This window comes from Acomys russatus, chromosome 31 (assembly GCF_903995435.1).
Source record: "Acomys russatus chromosome 31, mAcoRus1.1, whole genome shotgun sequence".
Taxonomy (NCBI): Eukaryota; Metazoa; Chordata; class Mammalia; order Rodentia; family Muridae; genus Acomys; species Acomys russatus.
The window spans coordinates 7,370,175-7,391,340 of record NC_067167.1 but is presented as its reverse complement, the minus strand read 5'-3'; the positions used below and the strand labels follow the sequence as shown (position 1 = coordinate 7,391,340).

At 46.4% G+C, this 21,166-nt stretch overlaps 1 protein-coding gene across 2 annotated transcripts in view; it reads left to right on the top strand.

Annotated features, from left to right (window-relative positions):
- The window catches only part of Abtb3 (ankyrin repeat and BTB domain containing 3), a 184,648-nt gene that overhangs the window by 81,120 nt on the left and 82,362 nt on the right, over nt 1-21,166 (top strand). For both annotated transcript variants that reach the window (XM_051139718.1, XM_051139717.1), the window contains exon 3: nt 4,660-4,864. In XM_051139718.1, the coding sequence (XP_050995675.1) occupies nt 4,660-4,864 (205 nt within the window). The remainder of the gene's footprint in view (nt 1-4,659; nt 4,865-21,166) is intronic.

The window sequence follows — 21,166 nt, the reverse complement described above, 5'->3', positions numbered from 1 at the left end:
TGAAGGCAGCCTATTACCTGAAGCTGGCGGCACTTTAGAGAGGAAGCCTGGAGCCATTCCTAGCTCTAGGAGTCTTGGTTGGTTGGTTGATTGGTTGGTTGGTTGGTTGGTTGGTTGGTTGGTTTGGTTGGTTAGTTGGTTGGTTGGTTGGTTGGTTGGTTGGTTGGTTGGCTGGCTGGTTGGGTTGGTTGGCTTGTTGGCTCATTGGCTGGTTGTTTGGATGGATGGATGGATGGATGGATGGATGGATGGATGGATGGATTGATAGATGGTTGATTGACTGGCTGGCTGCCTGGTTGGTTGGTTGGCTAAAGACCTGAGTGTCTCTGTGTCCCTCTCCAGCTATTTGGAAAACAAAAACAACTAAAATCTGGGCAAGGTGGCCCAGGGAGGTGGCTCAGTTGGTAAAGTGCTTGCCACACATGCATGAAGACCTGACTGTAATCCCCTAAAACCCATGTTTAGAAGAAAAGGGGTGCTCAGGAGAAGTGCCTACAATTACATCCCTTGGACTCACTGGCTACTCCAGTCACTGAACTCCAGGTTCAGTGAGACATTCTGCCTCAGAAAGTAAATAAGGTACAGAGTGATTGAAGAAGACATCCAATGTGGACCACCTCTGTACCCCTCCCCACACACATACGTACAAAACAGACAAACAAAAACTACAATCACTTCTGGGTCTTTGGGATGGAAGCCTCGTGCCTTGACCCCTGGGTGCTTACCTTGGAGTACCACAGCACCGTTGTCTCCTAGGAGAACCAGGAGTGTTGTGCCACTGGGGAACCCAAGATCTTTATGCTACCCTTAGCCAAGCCTTCCTTACACCTACCAGCTTCAGGTTCCTTTGATTCAATGGCCACCCACCTCTGCAGGACTCACCCAGCTAATTTTGAGAATCCACCTGGTGACCACTCCCATGGAGTCACCACTTCTTCCTGCCTTGCTGTGGCTCAGTGGTGAGGCTTCCCACAGTCAGGGACCTTGCTGTTCCATGTACCTGTAAAGACTTCAGACCTTGCTCCTACCTGTGGTCAGGGTCACCCTGAGGACCCCAACATGTATGACCAGAGCCTTGCCCCAAAGCTACAACTGCACTAAGCCCCACTAGACAACACACTGAAGGCTGTGGTTAACTGATGCCTGTGAGGAAAAGCTGAACTCTTCCTCGTGATCTCTGGAGGCCATCTGTGAGTGGTAGCCAACCTGGGTGGTGGTGTGTTCATGCGCATACCTTGGCAGTTCACACTCAGTGGGATATGAGTTAGATGGATTTATAAGATGAATCTGCTGTGAGGTCCCAATACTTCAGTGTTGCCTATGCAAGGTTCTCAGCACACAGGACGATCCTAGAAAGGTGTTTGTTGACGTCCACAATGGTCCAAATCTGAGCTGTTGGCTCCTATCCTCTTCACATCTTTCAAACAGCATGTGTTCAGCCCTGCTGATCCCAGAGACCTAGCATCCTGCTTATCCCCACCCCCATTTTGGATGATTTTCCATGCAGTAGACTGCCTTTTCTGTTCCTTACATGCAGGTACCCTGGAGCCTTTCAGAGAGAACTTCCATCCTGGCTGGCTGCTTTTCTTTCTTTGCTGTTTCTCCCAATTTCACAGAAGGGAGAAATGATAGACTGGCTCTGGGTTAGGCACTAAGTCAAGAACAGAATTTGGTTTTTATCACAGATATAGTCCCTGGGGTGTCCAAGATCAAAGTGCGGCCTTGGGGGCTGCTCTCTGCCACTAACATGATGCCTTGTCATTTTTTTTTTTATATATATATAAACATGGCAATAGACAGAAAGGACAGAGAAGGGATATTCTGAATCCAAGCACAGGAAGGATTTTCTTTTCTTATTATTCAGTCTTGTCAGGGATCTCAGCTGACTGGATGACCACACTGGGTCCTTAGTCCACTGATTTAAATGCCAGTCCTGCCAGGAAATGTCCACACAGACACACTCAAATATATTTAGCCGGTTATCCAGTAGTCCCTAATCCAGATGAGCTGACATCTAAATTAGCCACTGCACCTGCTGCTCAGCTCTTGCACCGGCCGACCAGGTACTAAGCCTGAGGACTGTACTCAGAAGTAGCTGTTCTGAGAAGGGTGGTAGGGCTGCATCTCTACTCAGTGGGAGGGACTTGAGAACCTTAATGTCCTAATAGGACGAAGGAGACTCTTGCCCCTCGTCAATGTGGTGGCGACTCCTCCTTTAGATAAATCAGGAACCTAAAGGAGAGTTTTAAATCCTCGGAGGGAAAACTCCTGCTCCTCATTCAGCCTGATGGTCTTGGGTTTTGAGTTCAGGTAAAGTTGGGAAGTTAAGCAGGATGATAGAAGTGAGCAGAGGCTGGGGCCTGGACTCAGCCAGACAACTCAGGATAGGATGAGAGGGGCTAACATAGATATTGTATTGGTGTCCTGGGAGGGGGCAGGCTTGGAGGCTCACAAAGATAATCTCAGCACTTGGGAGGGGAGGAGGGATAGAGATGGGGAGGGCAGAAGACAGACAGAGAAAGAGACAGAGACAGAGTGAACCAGGGAGCCAGGCATGATGGATTACATCTGTAATCTCAGCACTAAAGGAGGGAGGGAGGAAGGGAGGGAGGGAGGGAGGGAGGGAAAGGAGGGGAAGAGGGGGAAGGGAGGAAAAAGGAGAAGGGGAGGGGAGGTGGAGAGGGAGAGAGAGGGGGAGGGAGAGAGGGAGGAAGGGGAGGCAGTAAGGCGTGGTAGCTCATGTCTGTAGCCTCAGCACTTGGGAGGGAGGCTGAGGCAGGAGGTTCCCCGCGAGTCCTAGTGTTCTCTCAATCCTGGCCTACATAGTGAGTTCAAAGGTAGCCTAAGCTGCAAAGTGGAATGGTGGGAGGGAAACAGTTATTTAAAAGATTTGGATGACAATGATTGCTGTCTGTTGACACTTGCAGAAGAGGAACTTGCAAGGCAGGCCAGTAGACCGAGATTCTAATAAAGTGTGTGTGTGTGTGTGTGTGTGTGTGTGTGTGTGTGTGTGTGTGTGTGTGTGTGTGTTGCCTCATGTGTGGGGTACCTCTCTGGCTTCATTTTTTTCCTCAGGCCTTCGATCAATTAACCAAGGTCCATCCACATTACAGAAGGTGTTCTGCTCTGCCCAGAGTCTACTGATCCTGAAAAATAGAAATATCTAGTCAGTGTCTGACCAAGCAACTTAGTTCCACATCCCAGCCCAGCTGACACATAAAACTAATCATTTCAAATCTTACACAAATGGCTCCAAAGGTGTGCAACACAACTCTACTGCACATGAGATGACTTTAATGGTCAGGGACAAAGCATTAAAATACATTTATCTTCACTGTTTTTTTTTTTTTTAAGCTGCTTTAACCTTAATTACTTAAGAAAGGCTCTGTTTGATAGGAGCCTGTAAACCTCTTCTCTCATACTTGCTATTTATTTAAGAAGAAAGCAGAACCAAAATTGAGCTGTCTTCATCAGATTTACTTTCTATTTATGGCAAGCGATGCTCATAGTCTATTTATGAATGTAACATAATTTTCCTCATTACATGGATGTATTTAAATAAAACAAAATGAGTACATTTAAAATTAAGCAAGTAGCAGCAAAGACAGTGCTCACTTTGGCATGGCAACATTCATGAAGGCTGGAGCCATTGACTCGGCCAGGAAGAAAGATGGGGTTCTGAGCTCAGTAAGGCTCCTTCAGGAAGAGCTTCCCTGTGCCCAGTGAAAACACCAGTGGCTTGATTTTGAGGGTAGAGAGATGGCTCCACAGTTAAGATTTCCTCCTGCTTTTGCAGAGGACTGGAGGTCAATTCCCCAAACCCACATCAAGTAGCTCACAAGCACCTAGAACTCCAGTCCCAGGGCATCTGATGGCCTCTTCTGGCCTCTGTGTATGTAACATTCACATGCATGAATCCATACTCAGATACACATGCATACACAGGATTAAAAATAAAAATGAATTTTGGTTTCCCTCTGAGAAAGGAGAGAAAAGAAAACAGTGTGTTTCTTGGGTTTGCTAGTGCTGAGAAGGGTAAAACAGATCCTGGTGCCCAAGGAGTGTGGCTACGTGTGTGGGTGCATGGATCCTGGAGCCAGAGTCCCAGGTTCAAATCCCAACTCTCCTCCTCTTACATGTTTCTAGCTATGTACATTGAGAAGGAATAAAACCTCTTTGGATTTCCATGTATTCATCTGTAAACAGATTTACACAAATTCCATATGAGGTGCTGGAGAGATGTCTCAGATGACCTGGGGACCCTGAGTCAGGAGAGACAGTTATCAAAAGAGCACAGACGACTTCCTGTGCCTTCTTAGAAATTGGATTTCTAGGGCTGAGGATAGGATGGTAGCATGCCTAGGGTGCCCAAAGACACTCAGGATATGGTGTTGGGCTCCGAAGTTCAAGTTATCCTGAGCTACATAGTATCTTTGAGGATATCCTGGGCTATATAAGAGGGGAGGGGAAGCAATGATCCCGTTGCCATCTGCACTTCAGATCATGTCCCTGACAGTCACATGGCCAACAAATGTTTTTCCTCTCTGCTTGAAGTGGGACTGTTTCCGTGGCTGAGGGAACCGGGGTCTAGAGTCTCTGCCAAGGTCTTCAGGCTGGCGTCTGTACCTGGAGGTTCTGAAATCTTGCTTCTGTCCGCAGGTGACCTGGTGTCCCGGGCGATGCACCATCTGCAGCCCCTCAATGCGAAACACCATGGCAACGGCACGCCCCTGCACCACAAGCAGGGGGCGCTCTACTGGGAGCCAGAGGCCCTGTACACTCTCTGCTACTTCATGCACTGCCCACAAATGGAATGGGAAAATCCCAACGTGGAACCCTCCAAGGTCAACCTCCAGGTGGAAAGGTATGTCTTTCCCGGCTTCTGAAAGGCACGGGACAGCTCGTAGCTCACCATAGCATTGTAATGGATTGGCACTGCCCTCTGAGATGAAAAGAGATTGGAGGGGGGGGGCGGGCGATGGGAGAGAATTGCTCCCCTTTATCCCATAGCACACTGAAGGGAAACCTCATAACATGAGGAGACATCTTAAAGCATGGTGAGGATTTGGAAATAGCTTTACACGCGGCTGTTCCTACAGAAGATAAGACTGGCCTGGGTCATAGGTGTGTACCTGCACATCTCCGAGGGGCGGGGACCTCTAGAATGCAGCCTGGCTTCCTTGTGCAGGTAGTTTGGGAGTGCCACCTCTTTGGATCTTTCTTTCTTCCTGGCTACCCTGGGGCCTCAGGTGGACTAGAGCAGCTGCTTAGCCAGAAGAGGGTCTCTCAGGTCGAGCGGACACTAGGTTGTCGTGGGGATAAGACACTTAGCTGTCCCTGTGGCATGGAATCCTTGTGGGGAGAGGAGAGTGGGGAATGGCTCTGAGCTGTGTTCCTATTTCTGCTTGCCTCTGCCTCCCTTCTACACACTGGAGAGCTGATTTACACAATTTCCCAGGATTCCTCACATCTTTAAATCCCAGGATCCTCTGGGGGGTAAATCTCACCCTCTCAGAGGTCTGGGATTAGAAACACTTCACAGAAGAGGCTACTGGGAACTGTCTCCTCCCTTGCTTGCTCTCCCTGGCAAACGAATCAGGCCTCACCCTGGCACTGGCATTCCTTGTTGTAAGTGCAACGAAAATGGCCCTCATTCATACAGAGAAGGATCCAAGAGAAAAGGACATAAGGGATGGGATAACAACTGAGATGTAATATGAATAAACTAATAAAATATATATATATATATATATATTAAAAAAGTAAGTTCTTCACAGGGCGGTTGGAACTTACGTGATTTGAACAGTGCCTAGTACACACAAGTATCCAAGTAATGTCCCTTCTTGCTGTTGCTGCTGTAGCTACCACGCACACACAGCAGAACAAGCCCCATCTTGGGCTCCTTTCTATTACTTCAATCCAAGCTATTCTAAAAGAAAATGAAAAAAGAAAAAAAAAATGCTCAGCAGATTCGTTATTACCACAGTATCTTGTGTCTTGATGGGCTGCCTTAAGACCCTCCCACCTCTCAGCTTTCTGATAAAAACAAGAGGATGAAAATTGGCTGGGTGCTAAGAATCTTCTTGGGTTTTAGGAATCCCAAGTTAGTATCAGTATCCAGTTATCTGAAGCTAATGGGTCAGGAGTTACCTAGGATTCTCACCTTCCAGGCCAAATCAGTGAACACCCTAAGCAAATTGCCATGCGTAGACATGTCCTGCTGAACTGAAATATCCACGGTCCCTGAACAGAATCTAACCTCGGCCAGATGCACAAGCACCTTGGTTTCTTTGACTATAGGTCCTCAGAGCTGAGGAGATGGAGGCTATTGGCCACAGGCTAAGGGTACCAAGCTTCTCAGAGCCCAGACAGTGGTAAGAGTCCTTGCTCACCTCCTCATTCCACCTTTGACTTTTGTCTCTCTATAGATGATGCTTCTCCGTGTTCAGGCAAGCATTGCCTCCTCTAAGCTCCAGAATCTTCTCCTGCCACCATGATTTCCCCTTCAAGCTCCCATTATCTCGTCTCACCCTCTCAAGTGAATTGTTCTTGCAACCCCTTGCTTAGCATAGTAACCAGCCTGTGAGTCCATAGAGTCCTATGCTTGGACCACGCCTGTGAGCTTCATGATGATAGGGTACCGTTGGCCCCCTCATGCCACAGCCAATGCCAAGTTGAGTGCCAGGTGAACAATGGAAAATCAGCAGGGGCTTATAAAATGAAAGCATGGACTGATCCGATTCCAGCTGCCCATGAGGACATGTCCCTCAGCAATACGGGCATCACCGTAGAACTGAAGTCATCGTATCCCCAAATCCGCTACTCTGCCTGCCTCTTCAGTCTCTAAGAAAGGCACTCCCACTGGCTTTAGAAAACCAGGGCTCTGGCACCTGCGCTTGCATCCAACTGGCTAGCATGTTGCAGTGTGACTTTTCCATGAAGGATGAACAAACATCTATTCTCACATGATAGATAGGGCACCAAACAGTAGTCTAAGAAATGGTTCCATAGAAGCCTAGCTTAATATAACAGTGAATTTATACACAGACACAGACACACACACAGAGGGAGAAAGAGAGAGGGAGAGAGAGAGAGAGAGAGAGAGAGAGAGAGAGAGAGAGAGAGAGAATATAATATATTATTACATATATTGTGTAATATGTAATATAATATACATGCAATATATTATTACATATAATCTTTGGGGAGGGGTGTGTCCTCATAGGCCCCTCCTCCAAACAACCCTGTTAACCACCTATAAACTCTGGGGAAAAGCAAGGCCTTGGGGAGTCCCTCCTCCACTCATGTTAGAAAGCTAATGAGCCCAATCTTCTTCAGGTCTCCCTAGGGTAATCACAGATAACTGATGGTTCAGTAGAGCAACGGCCGTGTTACACCACAGGACAGTGTTCTATAACACATGGCCTTATGCAGTATCTGCGACATCTCATTTCTCTGCTCCCTTCTGTCCAGGCTGCTGTGGTAGTCCTTCAAGACCCCTATTTCTCTCTCCCCCTTGATTATTGAAGCTGGCTTCTCAATGGTCCATATGCAAATGAGGCTTCGTCTCCCCTGGCCAGCCCCTCCCTCCTCACAGTTACCAAATCTAAACTTCTAAGACCTAAGTAGCATCCTGTTGCAATGACCCTGGCCCTATGATTGTGTGGTTCCTACAGCCACTGTGCTTGTCAGGGGCCATTTTCACTTCATGGGTCCTATTTCTGGGTTCAGAGTGTGGTTGGAGCAGCTGGAAATGTGGAGACGCACTAAGGAACACAGAACTTCCAGGACACACTTGAAAGATGAGCCACATGTCCCAGATGTCCTCAAAGCTACTCATGTCGCTCTTCTCATTCCTCCTCAGTTGGATTTTCAAAAACCAAAGTGGATGTTAACATTTTTTTTTTTTTTTAAATCCTGACTGCTCTTGTCTTCTGGAAATCCTGAAGCTTGGGGAGCCAGGTGCATGCCAGATAGTAATCCCAGCCTAGCTTTGCACAGTTCTGAGAACATGAACAAGTGACTTCGCTTCCCTGAATCTCCTTTTGTCGCCTGTAACATAAGAAAGGACACACCTCACGGGACAGGTACAAGCAGTCAGTTAAATCAGAGCAGAGACACTCAGGGCAATCTTGCCATTAGGAGAACACTTTTCACCATTGCTGCTTCAACAAAGAAAACTGCTATCATACTGGGTTTTTTTTTTTCTTTTCTTTTCTTTTCTCTAAATTGCTCTTATCATTGTCCTCACAGAAGCTCGTGAGTAGCTCTTCCTACAAGAGGCTTCCTGTCCCTTAACTCTTTTGAGTTTAGCATCTGAAATGATCATGCAGGGAGTTCAGGGGAGAAACATCCTCACGTTCTTTTCAGTCAGTCTCACACCAATACCTCCAAAAAGAGCTTGGGAGCTAGGACTCCCCACCCCTATCAAATGGTATCATCATCTTGGCTCTCTCTTCTGGCAAATTTGGATAGGGCTCTGGTGTATGTGAGGTATATATGTGTTGTGTGTGTGTGTGTGTGTGTGTGTGTGTGTGTGTGTGTGTGGTGTGTGTGTGTGTGTGTGTGTGTTTTCTAGGCCATTAGTTCCCTAGAAACAGAAACAGGACTGACATAGTTCTCTCAGAGAGTCTAAGGAAGAACTGACTAAAATATCGCTTAATTCATGCCTTATACTGCCGCTTCAAGTCTAAAGAGTCTTTCTCGACCAAAATGCTAAGATGTAGCCTCCAGAGGCTATTTTCTGTGTCACATGGACACAGTCCTCCACTTGCTCCATCATTCTGGGCAGTTCCATTTTTCTTTGTGGTGGTTTGAAGATGCTCATCCTGAACATAAAATTACTGTAGCCTATGTTTTACCAGGACTTTGGCTACTATTTCCAGTGCTATTAGGCTCTGTCAAGCATGGCAGCTACATTCCTTTTGTTAAAACTCAAATAGATTTTTGTGAGATTTATAATTAAAGTTGTATATTTGCCAAACAGTAGCGGTATGTTCAAACACCTTCGGATTGAGGATGAGCTGCTTTTCAAAATAGAGCCATCTTATGCTGAGGACAAGTCCCCCAAGTAATTATCTTTGCTGGAAATATCAGTGATTCCTCAATGTCTTTGGCCACGGATGGATTCACTTACTTGTTGTCACAGTGGGAAATAGAAAGAGGACAAATAGGAATGCTTTGTGGCCTTAATTATCTGGTGCTGTGTGAGAGGCGCAGTGAACAGTTTCACTGGGAAGAGTAGACACTGGCAGGTCTGCTCGCCTCCAGTCTTTCCATGGGGCAGAGTGGGGAGCAGAATTGACCCCAGGTAGCAGTAGCCCCCACCTCTCCTGCAATCCGAATGTGAACACGAGTGTGGCAGGACGCCTTCTGGGGGAATCTCAACCACAGGCACAATCATTCATCAATTGCCAGGAAGACTAGTGGTGTGTAACAAAGCCACCTTACCATGCGAGAGAGTTTACACTTGAGGAATCAGAGCTCATAAAACAGGCGGAACAGAATCATCCAGTTATATCTTCCTAGATCCTCACCTCACCAAAAGTTCACCTCTACCCATCACTTCTTCTTAACGCGCTTTTACCCATAGGATAATAAGCACGGCTTCTGTTTCCACAGGCTCCCGGGGGCTTTCCTAGGGTTGTGCAAGAACATCCAGAAGGCTGGATATGTTCTGTCAGGATGCTTAAAGCAATAGAAAAACCTCTGAAGAGCTGGGCACGGGTAGAAGGCTCTGCATTCTTCTGTGTTAGAAGTTGACATAGAATTAATTCTATGGCTCTGTTCCCCTGGAAACTTGATAAAACTTGCAGTGTCCACTGTGTTACTAGGCAACATTGTGCACCATCAAAATGGCCACATGTTGATAAATTACATCTGGCCTGATGGTACTAGAAAGGTTGGGCAAGAACCCAAAGTTTAAGGATTTCCTCAATTCTCTGACTCTTGTAACTATCTCTTGAAGGGACCCCGGTGGCTAATTCTATGAGGTTCTTCCAAGAGATATGGGGTGTGTAAGTCAGAGAAAGTCGCACAGTTATTCAGGCAGCAGTGGAGATGACACAGACGCCTGACTTAGCAATGCTTGCTACCGGCCATGAGACCCTCTGGAAGACTTCTGTCGCCATGGCCCCAAGAAAGGGAAGTCTTCGTCACCTGTCTTGTCAGGTAGACGGGACACCTGTCGCACTGTGTAGTTTCAGATCACACACATGTACCTTAGCAGGTAATCCTGGGAATGGGAATTTGTAGCTTGTACAACCATGACTCGTGGCATGGGGCTTTTCAAACCTGCCAATGTCAGCGCTGGTTCCTGGAAGCCAAAGTAACCCCACTACACACTTCTACTTTACCTTTTTTAAATGATAATGATGTACATAGGATTCATTTTCGTATTTCAGTGTTTTTTTTTGTTTTTTGTTTTTTTTTACCTTATTGGACATTTAAGTCATCATAACTGGTTGGCTTACACTGTCACAGATTAGAACCAAAGTATTGTCTGAACACATTGAGCTGTTACCCTGGAAGTCTCATATGCTAAAAAGAGAAAAGAGAAGATTATAATGCCTCCTCAGAGTGAGGATCATGTTGGCTTTTTTTTTTTTTTTTTTTTTTTTTTTTTTTTTTTGTCCCCAAAATGCCCAGCCCAGGCCTGGTGGGCCCAGATGGACAGACACATGAAAGAGTCCTGCTTATTAAATGGCTGTTGGTGGGTGAATTAGTTACTTGTCTTCTTCCTGTGACAAATATGTTCAACAAAAACGACTTAGGCAAGGAAGGGTTTGGTTTTTGCTCACTGTCTGAGGACAAGGAAGTCGTAAAAGCAAGCGCATGAGACAGCTGGTCATGTTGCATCCACAGTCAGAAGGCAGAGAAAAGGATGGAGCCTGGTGCTTAGCTGGCTTTCCCTTTTTCATTCAGTCTAGGACCCCAGTCCAGGAAACAGTGCTCCGAACAGTTAGGTTGGGGTTTCCCACCTCAGTTAACTTCATCTAGATAATTCCTCACAGACATGTCCAGAGATGTGTTTCTATGGCGTCCACCAAGTTAACAACTAAGATTAACCACTGTAAGGGCTTTTGGAAACTGGCCCCAAATCTCAGCCACCATACAAAGGGTTTGTAAATGAGGGAAATGTCCATGCCGAATTTGAAATAATTGATGCTAGGGGCCAAAGTTTTATAATGTGATATCATTGTGACTAGAATATGGCTGCAATTTGCTTTATCTAGACCAGGGTAAAAATTATTCGAACCCCAGTAAGTATGAAACTGAAAGTTAGAGTTCATAAGTGGGCAGGAAGTCAACCTGGTGCACACATTAGCAGATGCTACCCAATGGCCGAACTGGTCAATTGCCTGGTTATGAAAATAGCAGAACACAGCCATACTTACTCCCTTATATATTATTTATATGACAGCTTTTGAAGAGTGGCAGATTCAGTTCCTAGCAACAAATCATTTGAATGTTCATGAAACTGAAAGTAGTGTTTAGCCCTTTCCAGAAAACACAAAAAATGTAGACTTTAATATGAATTGTAACTATCACTTAAAAACAAAAATAAATTTCAGATTGAATTTTTTTAAATATTAATTTATTTAATGTGGATCAGTGTTTTGCCTGTGTGATTGTGTGATGATGTCAGATTCCCTGGAACTGGAGTTACAGACATTTGTAAGCTGCCATGTAAGTGCTGGGAATTGAACGCTGGTCCTTTGAAAGAGCAGCCAGTGCTCTTAACTGCTGAGCCATCTTTCCAGCCCCTCAGACCGAATTTTTAAATATCACTGTATTCCTCACGAGCTAGGGCATATATAATGTATGTTCATGAAGCTTTCCCTCTAGGTCCTACTAACCCTGGTGGTTCTCACCCTTCCTAATGCTGTGATCCTTTAATACAGTTCCTCATGTTGTGGTGACCCCCAAACATAGACTTATTTTCGTCACTGCTTCATAATTTTGCTGCTGTTATATGTAATGCAATGTAATGTCTGATTTGCAGGAACTCTGATATATGAACCCTGTGAAAAGGTCATTTGACTCCCTCCCCCTCCCCCAAAGAAGTCATGACTCACAGGTTGAGAGCCATTGTGCTAATCTGACGGGAGTTAATTAGCTTGCCCAAAGAGATGTAGCTGAAATTGGAGGGCTTGAACCCTAGGAGTTGACCTCTGGTATGCGTTCATATTCACCAAGCTGTCTGTTTTTCTGTTAACAGATGACGGATATAAATATATATATGTGTATGTATATATATATCCATATATATAGCCAAATATAGCCATATATATATCCATATATATATATCATTTGAAAACCTCATCTCAAATCCTCAGAATCTTTTGTGATCTTCATGGTTGTTTACATGTCATAAAATGAACATACTTTTTAAGTAACATATGATGAGTATCAGAAAGCTATAAAGACGAAATTTCGCATGGGCCCTGTGACCAGTGGCAAGCACTGCGACTTTAGAAAAAGGTGATCAGGCTGTTTCATGACGGAGTGTAGGGGACCCATCATTATATGAGCCCTGTTGGTGGGTTAACCCCTTAATACCTGAGAATCCCAGCTGCTGCCTCAGAGAACCATGCTGTCAGTGCCCACTCAGGCTTGGTACTGCAGCTCCCGTGCTGGGTGCACCTCCAGGCCTGCTTCCTCAGCTCTCATCCAGAAATGGCGCCTACTTCCTCAGCTGTTTGTTTGACTGCTGAACTCCTACACATGCCTTACGCAGCCACTGACACGCACTGTTAGCATTCCCACCTGCCTGCCCTCAGGGGACCTAGCAGCTGCTTGATGTCATCGCCTGCCACTGACAGGTGCGCCAGGTGTGTTAGATGCTGCCACCCCAGATCTCTCCTCTCCCTCTCATTCCCTCTGTCTCTCCCCCCATCCTAGTTCCTTCTCTCTGTCTCCCTATCTCTCTGTCTGCCATCCTACCTGTCTGCCTCTATCTCTCTCATGTCCCCACTGGGAGATGGTCTTTCAGTCTCCCCCTTCCCCCAATAACCCTCTTACTCTAGACCTGTTTTGAGGGAGTAATCTCTTAGCAGCACAATTTAACATAAACTGGCCACAGGTGCCCCACCCTTGCTGCATTTATCCTAACACACATAGGTGCTATTCTTTACCCCCGCTCCCACCCCTTGTAATCCAGACTGGTTTCCCTCAGGTGCCTAGTGAGTTCAGAGAGCATTTATTTTGTGGTAGGATCTTTCCTAAATCCCTCATGTGTGCAATACCTCAGCCCTCATACAGTCACCCCGAGGAAGGATCTACACCACCTCTGCTTCCCACCTGACGGATGCAAACTCAGGGTCTATGGTGCACAAGCAAGTCTGAGAAGCCCTGAGTACAGAGTGCGTAGGAACACAGAGGCAGGTCCTGTCCAGGAGAGGATCTGGAGGCACAGCAACCCGCTAGACTGGGAAGAAGGTAGAGGGACCCACTGTCATCAGTGAAGATGGAAAAGGAGGAGCATTGTGCGGGTGGTGGTGAGCCTAGGGCTGTGCCTGAGAGCCCTGGAGCTCCCTATGTAGAACTCAAGATGCTGGCAGGAGAGACTGTTGTTTAATCCGCATCTACTCTGAGCCTGGCATGTACCATGTGTGCAGAGTGTAGTATATAGCCCTTACTTCCTTGTCTGCAGACAAAAAAAAAGAAAAAAAAAAAAAAGTAACTGATAGTAAGACAAGAATTTTTGCTCAGAATGTAACAAACATCATAGCCCATTCTTTATAGCTCAGCACTTTAAAAAAAAATGATGAATAAGAATCATATTTACTTATGAAACATAATGAGATTTTGATCCATGTGTGATGAGCAAGAGAAATGTGCTTTGGGCAGTCTTTAATTCTGGAGATATAGGACTTAGACTGACAGCCTGGCTTTTGCCGCCATTAGCTGAGTGAGCTTGGACAAGTTGCTTAGCCGCTCTGAGCCTCACTTCCCTGAACTCTCACAGAAGCCCATAAAGGTTTGTGCCCTGATACATTGAAAACCTTTTAAAAGTCTTAGCTCAAATTGGAAACAGTGGCCGTTATCCCCTGCCTGAGAGCTTGTTACAATGTAGATTCTATTCATTAGGCCTCATGGTGGGGTTTACACATTTTCTAACTAGCTCCCTGGTGATGCTGTTGGGACCTAGATATCACTGTAACAAGGTCTTAGCATTTTTTTTCTTTGTTTTGTCTTCGTTCAAAGTTTATACCAACCTCTATTTTTTAAGTCACATATGCAGACAAGAAACAAGTTTTTGTAGTAACTACATCTCCCTGGGATGGAGCTTAGTGGATTCTTGCTGTCTGATAGCCTTCCTAGTAAGGGCTGGCACCAGCCTCTGTTCTCCTTACCCCAGGAGCCCTCTGCAGTTTGCCTGAACAAATGGGATTGTCCAAACAGGGCCAGCCTGCGGCATGCTCAGCTCTGGATCCACCACTAAAGAATAGCTCCCAATTTAATGATCACCCCAAGCTTCCCCAAGGTGGCCTAGTGTCCCTACACAGCTCAAGGCTGGCAAATTAATGCAGTAAACTGTGTAAGGGAGAGACAAGGCAGTATTTGGCAAGGGCCATCCCTGGGGATAGCATCTAGACAAAAGGGACTTCACTAGCATCTGGACTGTTGACATCTGTAGCCTCAGGACTTGTTAAACAGCTTTGACTGGGTTGCCTAGGGAATATACCTAGGAAGAGAGACAGTTTGTGCCCATAGGTGCATAGGTGGCAGGCTGAGGAGGCAGGCTCAGGCTGAAGGGCAGCATCTGTCCTTCCCCCCAACCTTCAACCCCTACTCCCAGTATACAGGTATAGCCTGACTGCCAGCTGGTACCACACTTGTTTCTCTCTTTTGGATCTGCTCCACAAGTCACCAAGGTAGGCTCCTGGGATCTGACGCCAGCTCCTTGCTTTGTAGCAAAGGGGGGGAAAGTCTTTACTCTTATTATTATTTTTTTATTTGTGTGTATGTGTGGGTGTGAATGTGTATAGAGGCCAGAGGCCAATTACAGTTGCCATTCTTGAGGCACCGTTGCTCATGTGCTGGCCACCTTGTTGGCTTGTTCAGTCATCTTGGTCCTTTGTTTTGAGATAGGATCTCTCACCAAGTGGTCCAGGTTGCTGGCCAGTGTGCCGGAGCATCCTCATGTCTCTGCCTCCCCAGCACTGAGATTATAAGTGCACACACCATCATCTGGATGATGTTTTCACATGGGGGGGGGGTGGAATTCTAGGGATCAAGCTCAGGACCTCATACTTACAAGGGTATCTCCAATACCAACTGAGCTGTCTCTCCAGTTACTTTCATAACACAGACACTCTACAATCTGGAGCTGCCCAGCCCAGTCCAGTCATCCCATCCCACACATGGGTGTTCACATTTAAATGAAAGAGAGCCAAATCTAACTAAAGAGTCAGTTTCCAGCCACCATGAGTCCAGCCTCCTTTCAGATGCTTGACAGCTGGTGTGGAATGGACAGCCGAGACCTAAGACATTGCCATCATCACAGAACTTTCTGGGAGACTTGATGAGAGCAGCATTTTAGGACAGCAGCCAGGTAACTCCGCCTTCCCCAACCACCATGAAAGGAGTCATTACAGCCCCAGGACCAGCTACCTGCTGGAATGTGCGCCACATCACCCACTTTGATCATCTTACAGCTGGGCTCAGTTTGTGTTCTAATTTTTTTTAAACTAGCATACATAGCGATGGGTTTTATTGTGGCATTTTCATTTATGCGGATCACGTGCTCTGCCCACATTCACTCATTACCTTCTGTTGTTCCTGCAGTCCCACCTCCCAAACAGACCTTTTCTATATGCGTGTCTTATGTATGCATATTGCTTTGGTCTAGGTTCCTCATATAAAAGACAACATGATATTCACCTTTCTGAGTCTGGCTTATTTTGTTAACAGGGTGAGCTCCGCAGATAACTCACACTCTCTTTCTTCTTTACGGCTGAACGAAACTCTGGTGCGTATGAACGCCACAGACTTTTTTTCATGCATTCTCCTAGTTGGCTAACTCCATGCCCGGGCTGTTGCGAACAGTGCAGCAGTGAATTGGGTGTGAAGCAGCGCTGCGGTGTGCTGACTTAGAGCACTTCCGGTGAACTGGGTGTGAAGCAGTGCTGCGGTGTGCTGACTTGGAGCACGTCCGGTGAATTGGGTGTGAAGAAGTGCTGCAGTGTGCTGACTTAGAGCACTTCAGGTGAACTGGGTGTGAAGCAGCACTGCGGTGTGCTGACTGAGAGCGCTTCCGGCACACACCTAGCTGTGGCTTGGCTGAGTCACACAGCAGCCCTGTTTCAAGTTGTTGTAGGAGCCTCCGTACTGATTCCCATCACTGCTACAACAGCTTGCCAGTTCTACCAGAAGTGCTTTTTGGTTCCTCTTTTCCCACTTCCTGGCCATCATTTGTTGGTTGCTTTCTCTACGTTTTTATCCATTCTGACTAGGGCGAGATGGACTCTCGCTGTAGTCTTTGATTTAAATGTCCTGGAAGACCATGGATATTGAACTTTTTTTTTTCATATAGTTGTTAGCTATTTGTGCTTCTTTTGAAAACTTTCTGTTCCACTCACTTGCCTATCATTACTTTTATTAATTGGATAATTAATTATTTTTATTAATTGGATGGGTGTTTTGTTTGTTTTTGTTTTTGTTTTGTTTTGGTGTTTGGTTTTTTTATGAAGAAGGCTGTCTTTCTCCAGTGAATGATAGTTCTAGATTTGTTTCTGTTGCCATGACAAAAATACCCCAACAAAACCACAACTTAGGAGAGAGAGTTTATGAGTTTATTTTTACTCACAAGTCCAGGTTATAGCCCTGTATAGCAGGGACGTCAAAGCAACAGGAACTTATAATAACTGACTCATCAGATCCACACTCAGAACAGAGCGAAATGACTCTATACATATTTGCTTCTTTGTTTGCACTCTATTCTATTTCTCCATTCTTACACAGTTGCAGAGGCCCCTACCTAAGGAATGATGCCCCCCCACAGTGGCCTGGGTATTTCAGCATCAATTATCTTAGTTAAGACAAGCCCCCATAGGCCAACCTAATAGAGACACTCACTCTGTTCCCTTGGCTGGTATGTTTTATGCGATACCATGCTGTTTTGTTAATTATGTCTCTGTAGTATAGTCTGAAGTTATATTGTGATTCCTCTAGCATTGCTCTCTTTCATCAGCACTGCCTACCTCTTCCGAGATCATATGAATTTTAGGATTTTCCCCCTATTTTATTTTGTGCATAATACCACTGAATTTTAATGAGCGTCTCATTAACTCTGTAGATCCCTTTCAATTATATGGAACTGCATTTGTGGAGAGGAGGCACTGTCCCTGTACCCGGATGCTAGGCAAATGTTCTGATAGTGAGCTACACTCTTGCCCTTTGCTATATATACTTTTTACTTTGAGAAAGTTTGAGACAGTGTGTTGCTCTGTTGCCCAAGGCAAGCCTTGAACTTGTGACCCTTCTGCCTCAGCCTCCTGGGTAGCTGGATTATGAGACTATGCCTCCAGGTCTGGCTTAGTGCAGAGCTTCCTAAAGCAGCCATCAATAGCCTCGCTGTGCTGTTTCTCCAGAAATCCCCAGTACGCCAGCTGCCGGCTAAGTTGCGTTGCACCCGTGAATGTTAATCCTACTTGCCGTTCCCTTTAGCTAGCCCTGGCTTGTCGGTGGACTTTAGTCTCAAGCTCAATCAGCTTGTCTGTGTCACACAGCTGTTCAAGAACCAAGCTAGGATACCAAGGCAGGAGACAGGAGGCAGGAGGCAGGAGCCCAGAGCACCTCTCCTAGCCACACGCTCTACCTGGGGATGAGGAGCCCTGAGAAGTCAGAAAACAGTGCACCCCAAGAACAGACTTGCTTTCAATATGGTACCCTTTCCCCTCCCCCTCCCCCCCTCTCCCTCCCTCCTTTTCCCCCTCCCCTCTCCCTCCCTCCTTTTCCCCCTCCCCCTCCCTCCCCCTCTTCCTCCCCCTCTCCCTCCTTCCCCCTCCCCCTTCTTCTCAGGTTTTCAAGACAAGGTTTCTCTGTGTAATAGCCTTGGCTGACCTTGACTTGCTTTATAGACCAGGCTGGCCTCGAACTCACAGCAATCCACTTGCCTCTGCCTCCCAAGTGCTGGGATTAAAGGTGTGTGCCACCACGCCCAGCCCCTCTTCTCTTTTCCTACTAGTATTTTCTCTCAACAAATACTGCTAATAATAATAAATGGACCAAGAAGAGACATGATACCCTATGAGCATGTACAGGGGGAGGAAGTCCCCCTCAGTCACAGTCATGGGGGAGGGGAGTAAGGGGAAAATGGGAGGGAGAGAGGAATGGGAGGATACAAGGGAGGGGATAACCATTTAGATGTAATATGAATAAATTAATAAAATAAATTTTTTTTAAAAAGACATAAGGTATGTTGGACATGCCATCATGTCTTGATTAACTTTTAAGGCATGTTCTAGTTCATTCCATTTTTCTTTAAGCAGGAATAAAAATTTTCATTGTCCTTTGGGATATACCTACAAATAAATAATAATAATAATAATAATAATAATAATAATAATAATAATAATAATAATAATAAATGGAACAAAGGTTGCCAGATCACGTCATCTAACTTGACTACAGTTTTTAAACCTCAGAGAAATGTGTTAATTTCTTAAATTCCTATTAGGGTAAACAGAGTCTGCCTCTTAGGTTTTATTGCTCATCAGCACATGATAACCACATATCCTTGTGAAACACAATGTTCTGTTTTGTTCCATGCATGAGCAAACCGGGCTTATTAGCATAACTACCACTCCAGTGTTTGTCATTTCTTTGTAGTGAGGATGTTTAAAATCCGCCCTTCGTGATTTTGAAGCATAGACAGCATCATTATCGGCAGCAGTCTCATGCTCAGTAGATGGAAATCCATCCCTCTTTTTCCCTTTAACTCTGCACAGGCCGACGGTCCTCTGCCAAACTCTACTGCTGTTGAAATGTGCCTCATGGGAAAGCGATACCTCAACACTATTTGCACATGTCATGTTTCGGTTTATGTTGGTTTTCCATCATTTTTACTTCCTATGAAGCCTTTGAGTCATTATCTGCTTGTCACTCAGTCAGTTTGTTGTGTCCAGTGTCTGCCATGAACTTTGCAGTAGTGGAAGCTGCTGCTCTTCTAGCCCTTTTAAGGGGGCAGGAGCACTCTAATGATTATAATGAATGAGTTCACACATCCTTCATGATAGCCCCACAAGATATGTGTGATTAGCGTATCTGAATTTTATAGATTGGAGAAGGTGTGGCAGAGAAGAGATGCAAGTGGCTCACGGTTAAAAGGCCCCAAAGTGACAACCTAGGGACTCACAATCAGCAGCCTAGCCCGGGACTGTGGTACGGAACTGTAACACTTTGCTGCTGTTTGTCAGTCCCTGAGCAGAAGAGAAGGAACCGAAGGGCCTTGTGTGGCTCCTACTTAGCATCCCTGAAAAAGAGCAAAAGAGTACAGAGTGCCTAAGGGAGGTGCAGATAAACTGCACAAGGAACGTTGTGGTGTGGGAGGTGGTACTTGAGTCTGACTTTGAAAGCTGGATCAGCTCAGCTCGTGTAGTTATATGGTGAAGAGAGGGAGGTAATTCAGGGATGGAGTCCCTGGCCCTAGATTTAAACAAACAAACAAACAATGACAACCTAAAGAGGCACGGTGGTAGGCAAAGACCAGTAGCCCTGGAAGACCAGTGCTGGGGCCAGGAGGCCCTCCTTCACCTATATGCCCCAACTCCAACCCCCATAGTGTGTCCCAGACACACCCCCTCCTCGCAATGACCATAGCTGGTCCTTGCAATGGACCAGGGAGATGCTGTCTGTACTGAGGTCACAGGCAGATGCTGCTTGGCCTTGCTGGTAGTTCAATATTTAGAATGTCATCCATGAATTCAAAGGGGGAAAAAATGATGGCCTGCCCATGTGGCTTTGGTCTCTGTGCCTCTGATGGGGGGACTAGGGTTGAGGGTAGGAGTTCTGGGTGCTGGGGAGGGAGCAAGAGTGGAAGGCAGAGCCTGCCCATCCCTGGGGGATCTCCTATACCCTTTCATCTTCTGCAGGCACTGTGTTAAGCTGCCCCTAAGGCCTGAGAAGGCCTCTGTTCTCCTGAGAGCCTTTACTGAAGAGCTAGAACAGCTGTGGAGTGCTAGCCTGTGCCAGGCCTGGGAAGAGGGATTGTCAGAATTCCCCCACTTGAACTTCAGGGTCGCCGGCTAAGATCCGGAGGCTAGTCTTCATATCTTACTAACAGAGAAGAGAGTGAAAAATTCAAGGCCTTGCCCAAGGTCACAGAGCCCTGTCAGTGACTGGCTGGAAGCTGAGTGCCCACGCTCAGTGATCCCAGAGGTCCTGTCCTCCTGACACCTCCCTGTAGCTTTGTCCTTGCAGGCTGACCCCGCCCCCACGCCTGTGTCTGCTGCCACTGCATTGAACTTCTTGCAGACAGAGCTGTGTGTTGCCCCATCTCTCACTCTTCTTTGTACTGAACAGATGAGAGAGCCTGGGTCACTACACGAGGGCAGAGCATATAGCATGGTGGGGGAGGCAGCTTCCTGCAGAGCCTCAGAGAGTGGTGACAAGCCCATGGTCTACAGAGTACAATTCTCTGCATCTTCCAGGGCCTGGTGCCACCAGCTGGCCTCCCTCTCCTGTGTGGCCCCAAGGCAAGATGCCTGATTTGCCTCGAACTGACAGCTTTTTGCATGCCCTGTGTTTGGATCCTGGAACACACAGGTCAAGAAATGCAAAAAAGGAAATAAGTACATACTAGCTCTGGATTCTGCCCAGAGGGAACTAGGAACTGGTCCAACCTGGTAGGGTCCATCGGGGAAAACCTGGTGCCTGGAAACAGTGAAGCCCACACAACACATCCTTGCACCCACGCAACCCTAGAACCATCATGCCAAATTCCTATTCTTCTTTTTTGAAACAGGGTCTCAGGTAGCCCAGGTTAGCCTCAGATTCAGGACCTAGCAGAGGATATAGCCTTGAACTCCCAATCCTGCTCCCGTTTCCAAGGTGCTAAGATTAGAGGAGGCCACCACTACACCCAGGATGAAACCAAGGCCTCGCACACACCACACACACTGCACACACCGCAACACTAAGCTACATCTGCAGCCCCAGA